General features: G+C 50.7%; 1 protein-coding gene across 9 annotated transcripts in view; it reads right to left on the reverse strand.

Moving 5' to 3' along the window:
* Window positions 1-11,571, reverse strand: part of SFSWAP (splicing factor SWAP) — a 70,098-nt gene extending 58,527 nt beyond the window's left edge. For 2 of the 9 annotated variants that reach the window (XR_010407377.1, XM_064578181.1), the window contains exons 1-4: window positions 11,194-11,570; window positions 8,552-8,721; window positions 7,838-7,969; window positions 3,595-3,680 (exon numbers count right to left, since the gene is read on the reverse strand). Coding sequence is in view for 7 of the 9 variants with exons in the window: in XM_064578181.1 (XP_064434251.1) it covers window positions 3,595-3,680; window positions 7,838-7,969; window positions 8,552-8,721; window positions 11,194-11,411 (606 nt within the window). In the remaining 2 variants the exon portion in view is untranslated. Of the gene's footprint in view, window positions 1-3,594; window positions 3,681-7,837; window positions 7,970-8,551; window positions 8,722-9,132 lie in introns of those variants that run through there. The other 7 variants (XM_064578183.1, XR_006793068.3, XM_045887859.3 and 4 more) reach the window with 7 other exon arrangements.
* Window positions 11,572-17,636: the final 6,065 nt, after the last annotated feature.

The following is a 17,636-nucleotide window of genomic DNA, read 5'->3' on the forward strand; positions in this document are numbered from 1 at the left end:
ATTTTTAAAATCTTAGGGGGTGGGAAGGGACTTCAAAATAAAATTCAAAATCCTGGTGCTACAATGGGATCTAGTGATACGTGCGATCTACATTCTGCAAGGAAAGAGAGGTTGGGAGACAAGGTACCTGGAGAACACGCATGCACGGCCCACATGGGGCACGCTCGCCACACGTGAACGGTGCTTAAAATCCCAAAGAAAAGGCAAGAACGCCACAGGATGCTTCCCATCCCCATCCCATGGCAACAGAACCCCTGAATTATGATGACAATAACACTCTAATCCGAACAATCAGTGGGGCCTCAGTCCGAGGCGCAGAGCTCTGGAGCCGGGCCCGGGGCTGCAGGCCTGACCCTCACGTGCCTCCCTTGCGGCAGCTGCTCTGGCCTCCCTAGACCTCCAGGTGCCCTGCGCACTCGGGCTGACAAGGGCATCTGCTCCCCACGCCCTGGTGCTGTGAGGCCTGGGGACGGGAGCCACTCACGGCGTGTGGTGCCTGGTACACAGCACGCGGTCGGCACACGTCACCGCGGTGTTCCTACTCCAAGGGACAGAAATGCCGCGCACCATGGCGATCCCACACTGAACCCTTCCCTGCTCGTCCTCTGGTTCATAAAGTGTGTTCAAAGGATCGTGCTTCCCTTAGCAATAACTTCTACTGGGGTCTGTGGGGCAGCGGCACTCCCAGTCCCTGGGGCTGACCCCAGGGATGCGCCCTCCACTTTCCCAGCCGTGCTCCAGGTGTGTGCCAGGCGTGGGGCACCAACACGACCCCACACAAGCAGGCACAGAGCAGGGCACACCCAGAACCGGGACCGGGCGCGTGCAGAGCTCAGGAGGTGACCAAGACGGGCAGCCAGGTCCCCGAGAAGGGGACAGGTGGCTGAAAACACAACGTTGGGACAAATGGCACCAGGCCACATATCCAGGGAGAAACACAAGAAAACACACAGAATCACTATGAAAAGCTAAAACAAAACTGTGAGGTCACTTTAGGGGGCCCGTGGGCTATGGAGCCAGGAGGGCCACCGTGGCGTTGTCAAGGACAGCACCAGCCTCGGCCCGTCTCGACTACCTGCCAACATCTGCCTCCCCGAGGGCCACGACTTCTAACTACTCCTTACTCTTCACACAAACCCCACAGACCCTATAATCATTAGACTCTAATCCAAAAGCCCAGTTTACACTCAAGAACCCTTGAGTGCCTTTCTTTTTTTTTTCAAGATTTTATTTATTTGACAGAGACACAGCGAGAGAGGGAACACAAGCAGGGGGAGTGGAGAGGGAGAAGCGACGTGGGGCTCCATCCCAGGACCCTGGGACCATGACCTGAGCCGAAGGCAGACGCTTAACGGCTGAGCCACCCAGGCGCCCTTGAGTGCCTGCTTTCTTTACCGAGTGGGGGCAGCCCTGCCGCATGGAGGCAGCATGCCCCCCCAACCTACAGACCGCAAGTCCCGCTGCAAGCACCCCGTTTCACACCCCACCCCCCAGGGACATTGCAGTGCGAGTTGCAGACCACGAACTGCTGCCCCCAACTCCTGACACCAGGACGCAGGGAACCCTGTCCGGCAGCGCCCCGACAGCATTCAGACACGGTTTCCACAGAATCAAACCATTTCCTACTCAAGAGGCCGCTCTACAATATCACAAGAAACTCTTTAACATTAAGAAAGCAAATTACTAGGGCGCCTGTGTGGCTCAGACAGTTAAGCGTCTGCCTTCGGCTCAGGTCACGATCCCAGTGTCCTGGGATCGAGTCCCGCATCGGGCTCCCTGCTCCTTGGGAGCCTGCTTCTCCCTCTGCTTCTCTCTCTCTCTCTCTCTCTGTCTCTCATGAATAAATAAATAAAATCTTTAAAAAAAAAAAAAAGAAAGCAAATTACTATTCTGCTCTCCAACGGTTATCGACTATTTTTAGCTCCGGCAGACCATTAAATAGCTTAGTGATGCTTACTCTGGCTGAGAATACACAGCCATTAAATATTTTTAAAAAAAGTAAACAACACAATAAAATCTATTATACTTCCACGTTTATATTTGCATAATAGTTTAAAAATAATTTTTCACATGAAAATAAATAAAATTCCACATAGTCAACCTTAAATAAAAGCTTTCAGCATTAAACATAGGTAAGGGAGCAACCCGTTTTTTTTTTTAAAGATTTTATTTATTTATTCATGAAAGATAGAGAGAGAGAGAGAGGCAGAGTCAGAGGGAGAAGCAGGCTCCCCGCAGAGCAGGGAGCCCGATGTGGGACTCGATCCCAGGACTCTGGGATCATGACCTGAGCTGAAGGGAGACGCTTAATCGACTGAGCCACCCAGGCGTCCCGGGAGCAACCCATTTTTAATGGGTCTTTCACGTAGAATAAATAGCACGTTCCAGAACAAGTACGAAGATAATCCAGAACAATACACAGAAAGCATATTAACACAAGTCTTAGAACATCAAACGTTCAAATGACACTTTCAGCTTTAAATGAATGCTGGAAACGGGGAAGCAAACATAAGCAGTAATTCCACTCAGCAAAATCCACATTTTTACTCCTACTTGCACAAACACTGAGAAAGCGAAGGAAGGAGAGGGTGTGAGTGTGTAAATGCAGTAAGGGACGGGGTGGAGGCTCTGCCGCCTGCCATCGACACATGAAAACAGGGGCCAGAACCTTCCACGAACAGTTTGGCCCCCTGTGCACCCAGAGGCTCAGAACCCAGGGCACAAGAAGAACCTAGGACACCTGTGTCCACGGCGCTAGAAATCCAGTCAGGAAAAACCACACCGAGCACCAATTTCCACCCCTCCCCGCCGAGCGTGCACATGCAACGCTCCAACCGCTCCGGCCCACCACCCGCACGGCCACGGTCTTCTCCTCCTGTGGAAGGAGGACGGGCACAGAAGCTGGTGTACGGGGCTGTCGGCATTCCAGGACAGCGCTGGGAGCGCAGGAGGCCCCCAGGGACACCCACTGCAGCTCAGCCTGAACCTCACAAGATGCAGCTGGAATAGCGGCGTGAAGGGAGGGTGAACCACTCAGCTCTGCCAGGCTCGAGCTGCAGAGCACTCAGGCCAAGAGGAGTCCCACCCAGGTTTTCCTCCTGAGTGCCAGGCGGCCTGGAGATGCCACCGGGCCTTCATCACAAGGGACAGGAAGCCCGGGTGCAAGAGCAGCAAGGTAAGGTAAAGACATTTCCCTTAAGTGCCCGCCAAAGCCAGGACAAAGCCACTTCCCTGCAAGCCACGCTGCCACGATTGAGACTGTTCTTATGTCTAAACGTGGCTAACAGGGTACCAGCAGCTCCCTCACCGCTCACTGACTCGGTTTCTCCATGCTGGTAAACGTGGGGGCTCAACTCTGTGACCTCCGAGAGCCAGCTCCTCAAATCTCTGATGCTCTGGTCTAGGGATTCTGCTGGAATTCCTCCCTTTTTCTTTGGAGGAGAACAGGTGGGGTGTGGTTTTGGCTCCATGAACTCACAGATGAGTAGAAAGTATTACGAACTTACAGGGCCGTCATGGCTACGCCAGGCTACCCGGTGCTCCCAACCCACGCTGATAACAATGGGCAGTATCGTGAACACGAAGCACACGTACCAGCTCCACGTCAGGCGGCACGTTCAGCCCCAGAGGGGCAATGAAAGGCTCCTCGTTTTCCTCTATGTTTTCAGCCTCATTTTTTTCTGTATAAAAAGAAAATATAAAACTTCAGAACAATGACCAGGAAGGAAGGCGGCCACCAACAGTAAGCAACAGTGGGGGGACCGCCGCGAGTGGCGTTCCCTGGTTCTTCACCTTCCCATCACCACCTCTAGAAACACCTTCCCGTCTCCTCTTCCGCTCCAGCATGCACCAGTCGGGTTATGTTACCAACCCCCCAGAGGAGGCTGCTGGGCACTGACCTCTCCTGGAGACCTGGCAGTGGGCGTCTCCCCATAACGCGCCCTGCTTAGCGGGCACTCAGACCGCTCCCAGCTCTGTGATGTGTGTGTGTGTTTAACTGGCACTAGGACCCCGTCCGAGCTCTTTCTGCAGGAACCCCAGGGAGGCAGGCACAACACAGGTATTCAATGCCCAGACGGCGGGATGATTTCACCACCGAGTCGTAAAGCCCTAAAGTGTAACTGCCAAGACTTCTCCACCCACGCAAATGACCTCCCTGACTTTCCCATTTCCATCTACAAACAGCTCTGTCCACTGAGTGTCACAAATTTCCTGAATCAGAAGGTACCTGCGTACCTTGCAATCACTCAGGTGATCACCTACTTAAAAGAACACAGTGAGGGCACCTGGGTGGCTCAGTTGGTTGGGCAACTGCCTTTGGCTCGGGTCATGATCCTTAAGTCTCAGGACTGAGTCCCGCATTGGGCTCCCTGCTCAGTGGGGCGTCTGCTTCTCCCTCTAGCCCTCCCCCCTCATGCTCTCTCTCTCTCAAATAAATAAAAATCTTTTTAAAAAAAGGACATAGTGAAATGTACAAAAACCTAACAGAAAACTTATCAAAGCTAACATTACAAAGGATTTTAATACCTACTAGGTTTTCTGTCCAAAAAAATAACATTAAGTAAACATGAAATCTTCATCAAAGCCAATGTTTCCACCACATGTGGTTTCCTGATGATATGAACAATTTTGAATGTTTTCTATCAAACCTAATTCTTCTACAAAGCCGAGGAGGAACTGTAAGCAGGTTTCATCGTACCTAAAAACCTGGGTATTCTAGTCTGAGGAGATCCAGGTGGATTACAAATTCCTAAGTAAGAATTATTTAACACCGTCCCGCCTGTTTCTACTTACGTACCCTTATTCTCCCCCAAGAACCAGAGACTCACTCGGGCCTGACAGCTTCCTGTGATCAGCAGCTCCCCTGCCCAGCAGCAGGGACCAAACGGCCCAGCGCGGCTGGAGGACACCGGACACCCTGGTCTGCAACAGGTCAAGTAGCACCTTCAAATCTCACAGTCTCCTTGGGCACGGTGCCAAAGGTGTGCTTATCAAAGTACAACGTTTACTCTGTCTCCCTAACATGACAAAATGATGGAAATTTTTCTCTTAAACAGCCTTGCCGTCGTGTGCCACTGCTCATGAAGTAAAGGAGCCCAAATCAAGAGCTGTTTGGAACACGGAGGTTACACAGAGCTGCTCTGTCCTTACACACATCTTAATTTGCAGAAAAATAGCTTTAGTAGCACAGAACAAAATACAACCATCACAATACTCAGATTCAAATAAATTCAAATCCTCTTTTTTCATAAAAAAGATCTTTAATAATGATAAAAAAAAACCCACAGGAAAATCATGAGAATCTTCCATGTGGAAGGAACAGGGGGTGACGCACAGACACAAAGACGCAAAGACGCTCACAGCATGAAGCTTAAAATGCTCCAAAAGGCCAGGACAATATGGCAACTTTGAAAATCAAGGATTATTTAAACCCGTTGATGGCACTGGAAAACCAAAAAAGCCTTTTTTTTTTTTTTTTTTTAAGTAATGCAACACTGAAGTAAAACCTCCCTGTCAGTGGCACTGGGTACCAACCTGAATTCTACCAAGTGGCATTTTACCTACATTAGCATCAGCGAAGCACAAAAAGCCAAGATGTAAGTTTCACATGGGCCCGACTTTCATTAAAAAAATTAATCCGCAGGGCGCCTGTGTGGCTTAGTCGGTTGAGCGCTGGCTCTTCATTTCAGCTCAGGTCAGACCTCAGGTCCTGGGATCTGGCCCCGCACTGGGCTCCACGCTCAGCGAGGAGTCTGCTGCAGATTCTTCCTGTCCCTAGGCCCCTCCCGGACGTGCGTGCTCTAGCACTCTCTCTCAAATAAACGTATCTTAAAAAAACGTAATCAGCATATAAGGCAAAGTCCTGAGAATGTGATTACAGAAATAAAAAAAATTTATAAAATAGTAAAAGAGAACTTAAAGAGAAAGCACACTAAAACTTCGAAGAGAAACTAAATCACATTGAAATTCTTAAAATTCAGTAATTGTAAAGGAGTTTAATTACACAGAGACAATATCCGACACGCGTAACAGGGGTCGGCAACTTTCTGGACGTTGCCCGATGGTAAGCATTTCTGGCCACACGCGGCCTGCGGGCCAACTGCTCGACTCTGCCACTGAGCCACAAAGGCTGCCACAAGCCTGGGTGGCTGAGCGCCCATGAAACTTCAGACCAACCTGTGGTTGGGCCGGTGGTGGCAGGAGGCTGATCCCTAATCGAGAATGTTAAGAAATTCATATTATGGATTTTTCCAAAGTTGTCCCTCTTGATCTTGCAAAAGACATTGGGCCTTTACAAACTTCCATTCTCATGTATGAAGTTATATAGTATGTACTCCTTCCTTCTGATCAAAAATACGACGTATTTAAAGCAGACATAATGTACGCAGTTCGGGGACAAACCAACAGAATCTCAACTATCCAGAACCCTAACAGAAGTAACTCACTGTGGATAAAGGAATGAGTGCTTACTTCTTGGACCTGCAAGAACATCTCCACTAGTCCTAACTTCTGAAGGCGTGAAACGCCGTAACGAGGCTTTAGCGGAACAGTCTTCGCAGAAAGTCTTCGCAAGCCCCTAGGACACAGCTGGACAACAGTGACTGCTGCCCACGAGGTAAAGAGCAGGATGAGGGGAAGGGCAACAAGGAAGCACCTGTGCAAGACACCCTACATCCCGTCAAGGCGACCCCCGCCCATGAAGGGGGCAGGAGATCCCCACGCGGCCGCACCAGGCCGGGCGGACCACGTTGTAACATCAAGCTGACATAACCACTACAGACTTGTCAGGAGGTTTGTAACTGAAGGAGAAACCAATTAAGTCCCAAATAACTGTCAGCTCTGAAACGAAATCCCTATCTGATGTGATTCTACTTCATTAAACATTCGTGTAGTTTCTAAAGTTAGAGTTCTCCTTCCCTTTAATATTTTTATTTATTTATTTAAAGTAAGCTCCACACCCAACGTGGAGCTAGCACTCACGACCCCGAGACTGAGAGTCACATACTCTACGACTGAGCCAGCCGGGTGCCCCATACAGTTCTCCGTCCCCTTAAACAGAATGTCCTGAACATACTGATCTAGCCTTGAAGTTTCCAGTTCGTGTTATCGTTATTGATAGTTAACATCTGATTACTATGCAAGGCTGTAATAACTGTGCTCTAGGGCTTACCAAAGTGACTGAGGATATCTGTTCCTGCACTCGCGAGTCCAGATATTTTGGGGGCACTACTTTTTTATATTGAAAATTCCTAGAGTTAAACCAGAAGAGTATGATCTTAAAATCTCCCATTTTATATAAACATTACTGCACAACACCGCACGGGTGTGTGTGTTGTGGGTCCTACCAAGTCTAACTGGGAGGTCTCAGGCTCGTCTCTGTTGATCAGCAAGTGACTTCACAGGCGTCCTGCTGAGCCTTGTCATTATTTTAGCTGTGGGGAGATGTGAAGCAGGAGGTTCACACGAGGGTAGTTAACGCCTATCCTGTAAGGTGACACTCGCCCGTGAGAACAAATCACCACGTGTATCAACTCATGTACCATCACTTAAGAAACAAAGATCCAGAGTGAGTAATTCCAGTTACCCGAGTCAAAGAGAAATACGTGGAAGGCATCTAGATCCAATGCAGACAAGGGCCTGCATTCAGTTTCCACCTCCAGGAACGCTCCATTTTCTCGTTCCTAGTTTGTTCTACCCTAAGACGGAGTTCCGCTAACGCTGTCTGTGTCACGGTGAGGTTCCCGTTACTCAGCGTCCACGCCCCTACCGTGAAGGCCGTGCTGCTACGTGTGCGGGATGCCGCCAGCCGCGTGTCACGCTGGCAGCCCCCCCTCACCTCTCTGTTTGGAGGGCTCCTCCTCCTCTGTCGGCTCCGACGGGTCGTAATAGTCACTGCCGTAAGTGAATCCCACCGCGTTATAGCTCCCATCCTCCGCCAGCGCTTCACTCAATCGCTTGTATTCTTCCTCTTGAATAAAAATGAGAATTTTATTAACAAAAATGGAAACTTACTGAGAAAAATCTTACATATTTCTAAAGTTGTAGCTATCAGTAAAGCATACAACACACTTTTTTCAACCTCTTTTTGAGGCAAACGTGTTTTTACAAATTCACACCTCACATCTAATAACATGGACTCTCTTGCCAGTACATGTTTACCACAGTTAGCAGAACACACGTCTTTTGTGGAAAATTTCTTCCTGCTGAGAAATTTGGGGATTAAGAACTGTATTAAAGATTGTTAAGGCAAAGACAAGAACATCAATTTTAGTTTATACGATACTGTTAAAGAAGAACAGTTAAAGAGTTTGGTTTTTGTTTTTTCAAATCCCAGTCTGCCCTCAAAAGCTGGGAAAATTCTTTGTGGCTCTATATATAAACTATCCTGAGGTCCTCTCAGAACGCAAAGACTCCTGTTTTTCCAATCCACTGGGTACTGTCAAGATAATATCAGAAAGAGTGAGTATAAAAAAATGAATGGGAGTAAATTTTAAATACTTAAAAAATTTTAAAAAGTTTGTTGCTTAAGTAAGTTTTTCTTGAGCAGTACCTTGCCTTGCCTCCTCCTCAAGCAAGTCCGTATGCAAGGCTAAATACCTCTCTTCATCACACAGGGCATCTATTCGTGCCTCCTCTTCAGAGAGCTGGTAATCTCGGTTCCATGTGGAATACTCAGCATCGTACTCAGAAAGGTCATGCAGGTGACCGCGCCCATCATATCTGTAATATGAACACTCTGGTCAATGGAAAGAAGTTAATGTCTAGGTTGGTTTGTGTGTGATGTTTTATATACATACTTACCGATTAAAACAAAGAAATAAAAATATTAAAACAAACATAAAAAATCTTCTCAGATTTATATTTAATTTGGCTAGTCATAGCTCACCTACTTTTAAAAACTCAAGTTACTGTAACAAAGTCTAAATTCCTTTGTATAATATGACAAAAGTTGTAATTAAAGGTAAACAACCCTTTAATAGCATAAATGGTGCTCACTTCACTAGCAGTGCTTACCGTTTATGGTTTGCTCAACCATTCAATGCCATTTGCAAAAAAAAATAAAAATAAAAAAATTTTTTTTCTGAAAAGTCAAATATAGCTTACATTCACACAAACCGAATACATAAATACCTATCCGTAAGAACCCAACGGTCGAAATTTCCTCGCTTCTTTCTGCTAGTCCCGAACTCTCAGGAGAGATCTTCACCAAAGAAACTTGCGTCCATTGGAGGTAAAATCTTGGCTAGGCTCGCCCCCTAGCCACTTGGCTGAGGAAATAAGTGCTGGGTTATGTGATAGAGAGACACACATACATAGGAACAGTGACATATACGTGCAGTTTAAGGAGGTTCACTGGAAACAGAGCAAAACTATTAGCAGGTGCAGTATAAATATCTTCTTCTAAACTTTATACCCCCAGGAAATCACATACGTTAAGACACATCCATGTTTACGTGCATGGACCAATAGGCACTTTAGCCAAATTAGAAATAAAGGCACTTTTTGCTATACTTTTAACATAAAGATTCAGTGAAGCTGCTGTCGATGTGCAATATCAAATAATAAATGAGTGATTTAGAAACACTCAGATTTAGGCTTGCAAAGACAAAGAGAGACAAACAAAAGTCTGCCTGACTTTTTAATGCTGACTTTTGTAATGAGGACCAAAAATTACTTAAATAAAAAAGACATTTACAAGAAAAAAGGCCAAAATTCCAGAGGAGCCAAGTTATTGCACTTTATTAAATTTCAAAATTATTTTTGATGTAAACCTCCTTAACTTACAAATGTAGATCATTATTTGAAAATATTATACATGTACATGCGTAGCGTTTGCTCCCCATTAGTTTTGGAAGACCTCACTCCAATCATGTACAGAATGATATGGAAAACTGCGTAAAGAGCTCAGACTTCATCGCTTACCGAACTTTAATAATAAATATCACAAGGAACACTTTGGAGAAGCAAGCTGCCTGACAACTCAGGCAACATCGATTGATAGAAACTACGGTTTAAAGGCACAGCACGTTTGAGCAGAGCATGGAGCGTCAGGTCCAGACCTGCTCTGGCAACCCTCCCTTCCAGAGTCACTGTTCTCTAGCTCTAACTCCAAACGGCAACGTCAGGGATGGAAAAGGCCTATTTGGTCATGAATGTGTCCATTCTGGCCAGCTCACAGGTCATCCCTACAGTCATGTCCCAGGGCTTTGCAGAATCCAGCTTTAATCAAACGACGGGCTTCCTTCACTCGGAGACACTATTCCACAGTTAAATGGCTGGTCATCGTTAGCTTTTCAGTCCGGGCCCCAGAAGCAGAGTTGCCAAACCGGCAAAAAAAAAACAAACCAGAGCAACAAACAAGGACCCCAAGGAGAAGGAAAGGGGCCTGAAGATACGGGAGGGCACGGGAGCAAACAACCTACAGCATGTAATGCTGTCCTTTTCAAACCGAACACCTTTAGAAATCCGCCCCCCGGACCCCTCTGCCCAAAGCGGCTGAACACCCCCAGGGCGATTACCCAAAGCGGGTTTGACTTGAAAAGAAACACATCTGCATCCCAGTTCCACCCTTAGGTTTCGGGGGACCGTGAAACCAGCCCTAAGAGCACCGCCTCTAGGAGCAGAGCCAGCGTCTGCCCAGGCCAACCGGCTTCCGACTGACGGGCAAATTCAGCCTGGGTCTGAATCGGATTCTGCCGGGGTCAAAATGTCAGCCGCAAAGTGGGGGCGCTCCACCAGGAGGGCGCGGGGCACACGGCTTCCAGGGCTAACTCTCGGGGTCCAAAGGTTTTCTAAGAGCGCGGCCTCAGCGTGCGATGTCTCGGGGTGCCCGCCCAGCACGCCGAGCTGCGGGACCGCCGCGGGCAGGGGGGCAGCGCGCGACCCCCCGGGAACGCCGGTCGGGAGAGGCGGACCGGCCACCTGGAGCCAGCGACCGGCGTGAGGGGTCGCGAGGGGCCGCGGGGGCAGCGACGATCCCTCCGGCGACGCGGCGGCCCCAGCCCCAGCCGGCGCCTCAGGGCAGGTTTCACCGTCCCCCTCCCTCCAGGGCCGGGGGGCGTAAGGGCAGAGCAGGGGCCCCCGATCCCGCTGGCCCCACAAAACCCCTCCTAGTCCTGGCCATCAAGTCAACACGAGACGAGATCAGGCGGGCGAGGGAAGGGAGGCCCGGCGGGTGGGGGAGGAACCGACCTGTCGATGAGGATCTTGTGGTCCCCCATCCAGGGGATGAGGTGCTGTCCCTGCTCCTGGGCCAGAGCCCGCTCGTCGTCCCGGAACAGCTTGCACGCATAGCCGAAGACCAGCAGCTCCGCTCGGTTTCCCCCACCGCCGGCACCGCCGGGCCCGGCCTCCTCTTTGGCGCCGCTTTTCCTCTCGGCTTTGGCACGGCCTCCGCTCGCGCCGTACATGACAGCGTCCCCGGCGTCCAGGCCGGTCCTCTTCTGCGCCGCGCGGGTGTCCCCGACGCCTCCGCCCGGCCTACCCCCTCAGTCAAAAGCGCCGCGTCCCGGCCCCAAACTCGACACGGCCGCCATGGCGGGCAACAAAATGGCGGAAGCGCAACTTCCGGCGAGGGGCGGCCCTACTTCCGGCGAGCGGAGGCGGCAGATTCGCTACTCTTTGGGCCGCTCGAGGCGCCCCGAAGTGTTTTGGCTCTAGCCTTCTGCGTTCGGAGGCCTCGCCCGGGAGGAGCTGACGTAATCAGAGGACAGGGCGTGTGTAGCTTCGCTTTCTCGGACGGTTGTCCAGAGCAGTGGCGAAAGCGCGGCGCCGGATTGCGCGCTACCTGCATCGGGCCGGCCGAGTGCGCGGCTCGCTGGGGCGGCTCCTCCCCGCGCCCGTGCGAGGTCTCCCGGTCTTCGCTGCCCCGGCCGGGGTCCGGGCCGAGGACTGGGGGGTCGGGGTCGGGGGCTGGGGCCTGGTGGGCCAGGGGGTTCTGGGGCTGGGGAGCTCTTGGGGCGGAGGTCTGGGGCCCCGAGGGGCCGAGGGGCGGGGGAGCTCTGAGCCTAGAGGCTGGGGGCCGGGGGACCGGGGGGCCCTGAGGCTGGGGGCTGGGGGGGCTCTGAGCCTGGGGGCCGGGGGGCCCTGAGGCTGGGGGCCGGGAGGCCGGGGGAGCTCTGAGGCTGGGGGCCGGGGAGCCGGGGAGCTCTGAGCCTAGAGGCTGGGGGCCGGGGGGCCCTGAGGCTGGGGGCCGGGGGAGCTCAGAGCCTGGGGGCCGAGGGGCCGGGGGAGCTCTGAGCCTAGAGGCTGGGGGCCGGGGGGCCGGGGGAGCTCTGAGCCTAGAGGCTGGGGGCCGGGGGGCCCTGAGGCTGGGGGCTGGGGGGCGGGGGAGCTTTGAGGCTGGGGGCCGGGGGGCCGGGGAGCTCTGAGCCTAGAGGCTGGGGGCTGGGGGGCTAGGGGTTTGGGGGTCAGGCCCTGCCCTTTCCAGGGCAGTCGCTTCAGGTTTCTGAGGCCCTGGTAACTTCTGGGTCCTGGGGATCGTGACCCTCATCCCGTCTACCTGGGAAGGTTTCCATAGCAGAAACCGAAGGGCTCAGTAAGTTGTGAAGCCCCTCGCCATAACCAGGCTTCAGGTTCCTGGGACTCGTGTGGGAATAAAGTAGTCGAGGTTGATGTAGGGGGCCCGGTTCTGGGAGACCAGCCACCTGGATGTGGGGTGACTGCTGCTCGAGTAGGTTCCCCCGGGGCCTCGGTTTTCCCACCTGTGTTTTCTGTAGGAGAGGGCACCTTGTGGTCCAGTCTAGAGTTTCCGGCCAGACCGCCCAGCGGCTGGAGTGCAGAAGCACTGCCTTGGGGCCCAGAGCTCTCTTGGCGCTGGGCCCGAACTGCCCGTGAAGTAGATGTTCTTCCCTCCAGCCCATCCCTTGTCCATAAAGTACAGCTCTTTCTGCTGTAAGGTTGAGATAAGGTAATGTATATGAAGGGTAGTAGGGTTTTAAAAATTAAGCCACGAGCAGTTTCTACCTCAGGGACTTTGCTCTGTGATTTCTTTGGCTGTGCCACTCTTCTGGCTTTTTCTGGGCCAGGCTCCGCATCCAGGTCTCAACTCTGGCCCCTTCTCAGCCTGGCTGAAGGTGTGCACACCAGGTCGAATTTCCCGCACTGGTCCGCCCTTCCTGGGGCCGATCTGCCTTTGGAGTACTCACTACCACCTCACGTCACATCTGTATATAGCTCTCCCCAGTGTTCGCTTCAGGAGAGCGGGGTTTTTGTGGGTTCACCTGAGCATCCCCAGTGCCTGGGCTAGCGCCTAGCACACAGTCCGCCAAGTATGGATTTCTGTCTATAGAATGAACATGACCGAGCCATTGTCCGATCTGGCTCTACAAGCCTGCCTTGCTCCCACCGAGGGGGCGTACTGTAGCGCTCTCAGTTGCTCCGTAAGTCCCACCTGATGCTCCAGGCACCTGCAGGTCTGTTGGGATGCTGGGTCCCTTCGAGCTTCTCCTGGAGTTCAGGGAGCTGGGTAAGGCCCAACGCTCCCAGCCAAACTCCTCTGCTCCTTTGACTCCAAGGGGAATCCGGAAGCCTTCAGACCCTGTGCAGGTGGCTTTTTCAGCCTGGCATGGGATTTTTGAAGACCTGGGTTGCACTCCTAACCCTGACTTCAGTTCCACTGGAACTTTGAGTTCTGTCCTTTCTGAGCCTCTCTTCCCTGTAAAGTAGGGACAGGACAGGACTCGGTCCCTCAGAAAGCTGCTGGAGATCTTAGAGCTGATACACAAGGATGTCCATTCCGCCCTGAGTGTGTTTTCAAACAAAAGCCCTGAAGCGTGTGTGTGGGGGGGAGGGGGGTCAGGTGTTGAACTGGCTCGGTGGTGTTTGAACTGAGGGCTGCAGTCCACCCCTGCCGATGAAGTCAGTGTAGAGGCTCATAACCAGCATGAAAACACGAGGAAAAAGTCTCTCGATTGGTTCTCTGTATTTCCAAGTGAATCTTAGAATTAGCTCGTCCAGTTCTTCCCAGAAACCTTCAAACGTGGGTGCTGGGATTGCCTGGGGAGAGTTGGCACCTTCTCAATGTTTACTCCTCCAATCTGCTAGGCATACATCGATTAAAAAGTCTCTCAACGTTTACTAGTTTTCTCCATAGGATCTTAAGCATGTTAGATATATTCCTAGATATTTCACTTTTTGATGCCATCATGATCCCTTTTAAGTCCCACTTGCAAGTTGTTTGTTGCTGGGAAGACAGTCTTTAAACACTGATTTTGTGTTCGGCTGCCTTGCTCAGCTTCATTATTTCTTGTTCTTTATCTGTAGATTGGTTTGAATTTCTGACCTGGACAATCATATGGTCTGTGAGTGATGCCGCTTTGCTTCTTCCCAGGCCTACCCTCATTCTGTCCAGTCGTTCTTCCATTCTCTCGCCTCATAGCCTGAGCGCCTCTGCTCTGACGGAGGACACACGGGCGTCCTGCGCACCCTCACCTGTTCCCGGTCTCAGCGTGAAGGTTTTCCCACCTCCACTGTTGAGTGTGGCTCAGGGTGGAGGTTCTTGGAGACTACCCTTTATCAGAAGAACGTTCCCTTGTATTCCTAGTTTGTTAGGTTTGTGCGTGTGTGTGTGTTTTAATGAAAGGAAGTAGAATTTTATCAAATGCCCTTTTTGCACTGAGATGATTATTTGATTTTTCTCTTTTAATCTAATAAGTGGATTACACTGATTTTCTAGTGTTAAAGTAACCTTGAATGTTTCAGATCATCTCAACTTGGTCATGATATTTTATTCCATATATACATTGCTGGGTTTGATTTGCTAACATTTTGTTTGGGACTTTTTGTTGTTGGGAGTGGGAGAAGACATACAGTTGACAGAAGTGCAGAATATGTAAGGAGCTTGTACGAATCAATAAGAAAAATTAATTAAAAAATGGGTGAGGAGCACCTGGGTGACTCTGTCTGTTAAGTGTCTGAGTCTTGGTTTGGGCTCATGTCATGATCTCAGGGTCGTGGGATGTAGCCCCATGTCAGGCTCTGTGCTCAGCGGGGTGTCTGCTTGAGATTCTCTCTCTCCCTCTGCCCCCCACCCACTGGTGCGTGCGTTCTCTTAAAAAAAAATAATGGTGAAAGATTAACAGACTTTTTATAAAAAAGGAAATGTAAATGACAATAAACATGTGGAAAGGAGTTTAATCTCTATAAGGGAAATACAAATGGGATACCATTTGGACCCCAGAGATGTAAGTCCCAACATGAGTAAGAGTGGGTAAGGATGGGGGGCAATGTACACCTTCATAAGCTGCTAGCCGAGTGTAAATTGGTAAAACCACTGTTTGGTTTAATTTTTATTCTGTTTATTTGTTTCTTTAGTTTGTTTATTGCTACAACCACTGGAAAGCTGTTTGTCAGTAGAATATCTAGTGAAGTTCAGTATATCCCGTCACCAGCAATTCCACTTGTCCGCGACACCCTGATGCGGGCCCGAGCGCGGCAGGAGACCTGGACACAAATGTTCATGGCGTCGTTAGTCGAGCGGCCCCACGCTAGAAAGAACCCGTGTCCATCAGTAATAGAATGGATAAGTCAACTGCAGTATGTTGATAATACGTGATGGGGTATAATACAAGGAAACGGGCCACAGCTGTAAGCAAGAGCAGCGAAGCATCTCGCAAACAATTTTGAGCAAAGGAAGCAGGATAGAAACGTGCAGTGTTTGAGTTGCTCTCATGATTCCACTCATAAAATGCAAACAGGTGAAATTCACCTGTAGTGTGTAGGGGTGCATGTGTGGGTGGTAAGATTAAAAAGAAGCAAAGCAGTGTTAATGGATGACCTGGGAGGGGGGGAGGCAGAGGGTCACCCCAGGACACTGCATTTGCTTTGCCGAGCTGGAGGGGGGCGCGTTGCTACGTGGGTGATCAAAACTGTCAAGTGCCTTTTTCTCTAATGGCTTTAAAAAGTAAAAAGGACATCTCAGCTGTAAGTTGTTACTACTTTCTGATATTTTAAGTTCAGCTGCACCCACACACAACCATATTTCTTATGGTGGCTCATGGTAAACATTTGGAAGCTGCTTGGTGTCCTCTGGAAGACGCCTTTCTACTCTGTGACTGGACGTGGTTGCTGGCCCACGCCAGCTTTGTTCCCACATAGTAGTGTGGCTGGGGCCTCAGCGGGCCTCTCACAGGGAGGGCGGGGTTTAGGCCGAGGTGATGAGGTGACAGGAGGGCGTTGGCTCCGCCCAGTCAAGCTAGAGCTCTAGATCTCCGGTTACTCATTGGAGGTGGAGTCCGCCCCGCATGCTAACTAGTCTCAGCCAGTTTTGGGGAGGCCAGAGAGGAAATGCCTCTGTCCTAACATCACCCACAGTGGGCAGAGGCCTGGAAGGAAATAGTCACAGGAAATGGGTCCATATGTCTAGATTTCCAGGTCAGCCCATTTTCTTGCATTTGTGTTCTTTTCAACTAAATGGGATCTGATCTTTATACACTTGTAAGAGTTCCTATGAATAATGCAATAAGTCAGGGTGATGGGCATTGGGTCCCAGTTTGGGTTCAGGGTGATGAAAAGCGAATCAGTCATCGCCTCTTGCCTGAGCACCTACTGTGTGTCAGGCACTTGAGTACGTCTTGCAGGACTGAACCCCTGGGTGGTAGAAAACAGGTTTGTATCCCAAGGGCAACAAAAATGACTCCTTGTCCGTTGGGAATTTTGTTCAGTGGCAAATGACAGGGCAGCCTCCACGAGCCAGACCGAGTGGAGCACTGTGTTTTTAGTGAGATACGTTGTCTCCTTGAATAAAGGGAAGATTCTCTTACTAAAAAAGAACGGGTATTGGGAGGCCCGACCAGCCGAGACAACTGCGTTTTATAAACATTATTCCCACTCAATGTGTAATCAAGTGGGAGGGGGAGCCATGTAAACATACAATTACTGCAAATGGGCATCAAATACTGTGAATCTGAAAGTGCTTAGTTTACAAATAGTAGCTCCTATTATTGAGCACTTTGTCAGTCAGGTTTCGATCTGGAAAACAGAGGGAAGTTAGTAACCTGAGCAAATGATGAAGTCCTAGGGGGAGAGCTGCAAATAGCTAGGTGGCTGGGCAGGCCAGAGCCCCCGCCATGAGCCACGGGAGAAACAGGTCGGCAGTGGGGACAGCAGAGCCAGGATGGGGCCCCTCCTGGAGCTGGAGACTGGGACCAGAAGCTGCCCCTGATGCGGGATGTGCTTCCAACACCGAGCAGAGAAATACAGCGGCCTGTCCCCTCCTCCCGCCCTCCGACGGCCGCGTGGTGACCCCACTGGCTGGAGCAGGCAGAAGCGGGGGGCTGAGCCCTCTGTGACACTGAGCCCAGGGCAGCAACGATGTGAGGACGGGTAGCCCCCCCGCCCCCCTGGAGCACGTGTGTCACCCACTTAGTCCTTATGAGGCCCTGTTACAAAGAAGGCAACGGCCTCGGGTGGAGTCACGTGTGCTACGCCTCATGAAACCAAACCAAGACAATGGCAGTTTCGGATCTCCCAGAAAGGGAATCTTCAGCCGGTCAGTCAGGACCTCCCTGGTCAGCACTGGTCGGGTCATCTGTCTGCCAGACCCCTGCCTTCCCCTGGAGGGAAGTAACGTCGCAACAACCAACCCACTTTTTATTTTTATTGTTTTTAACTTTATTTATTTATTTTAGAGGGAG

The sequence above is a fragment of the Mirounga angustirostris genome, unplaced genomic scaffold (assembly GCF_029215605.1).
Source record: "Mirounga angustirostris isolate CCGP_5_RB_7025 unplaced genomic scaffold, mMirAng1.0.hap1 SCAF_14, whole genome shotgun sequence".
Lineage (NCBI taxonomy): Eukaryota > Metazoa > Chordata > Mammalia > Carnivora > Phocidae > Mirounga > Mirounga angustirostris.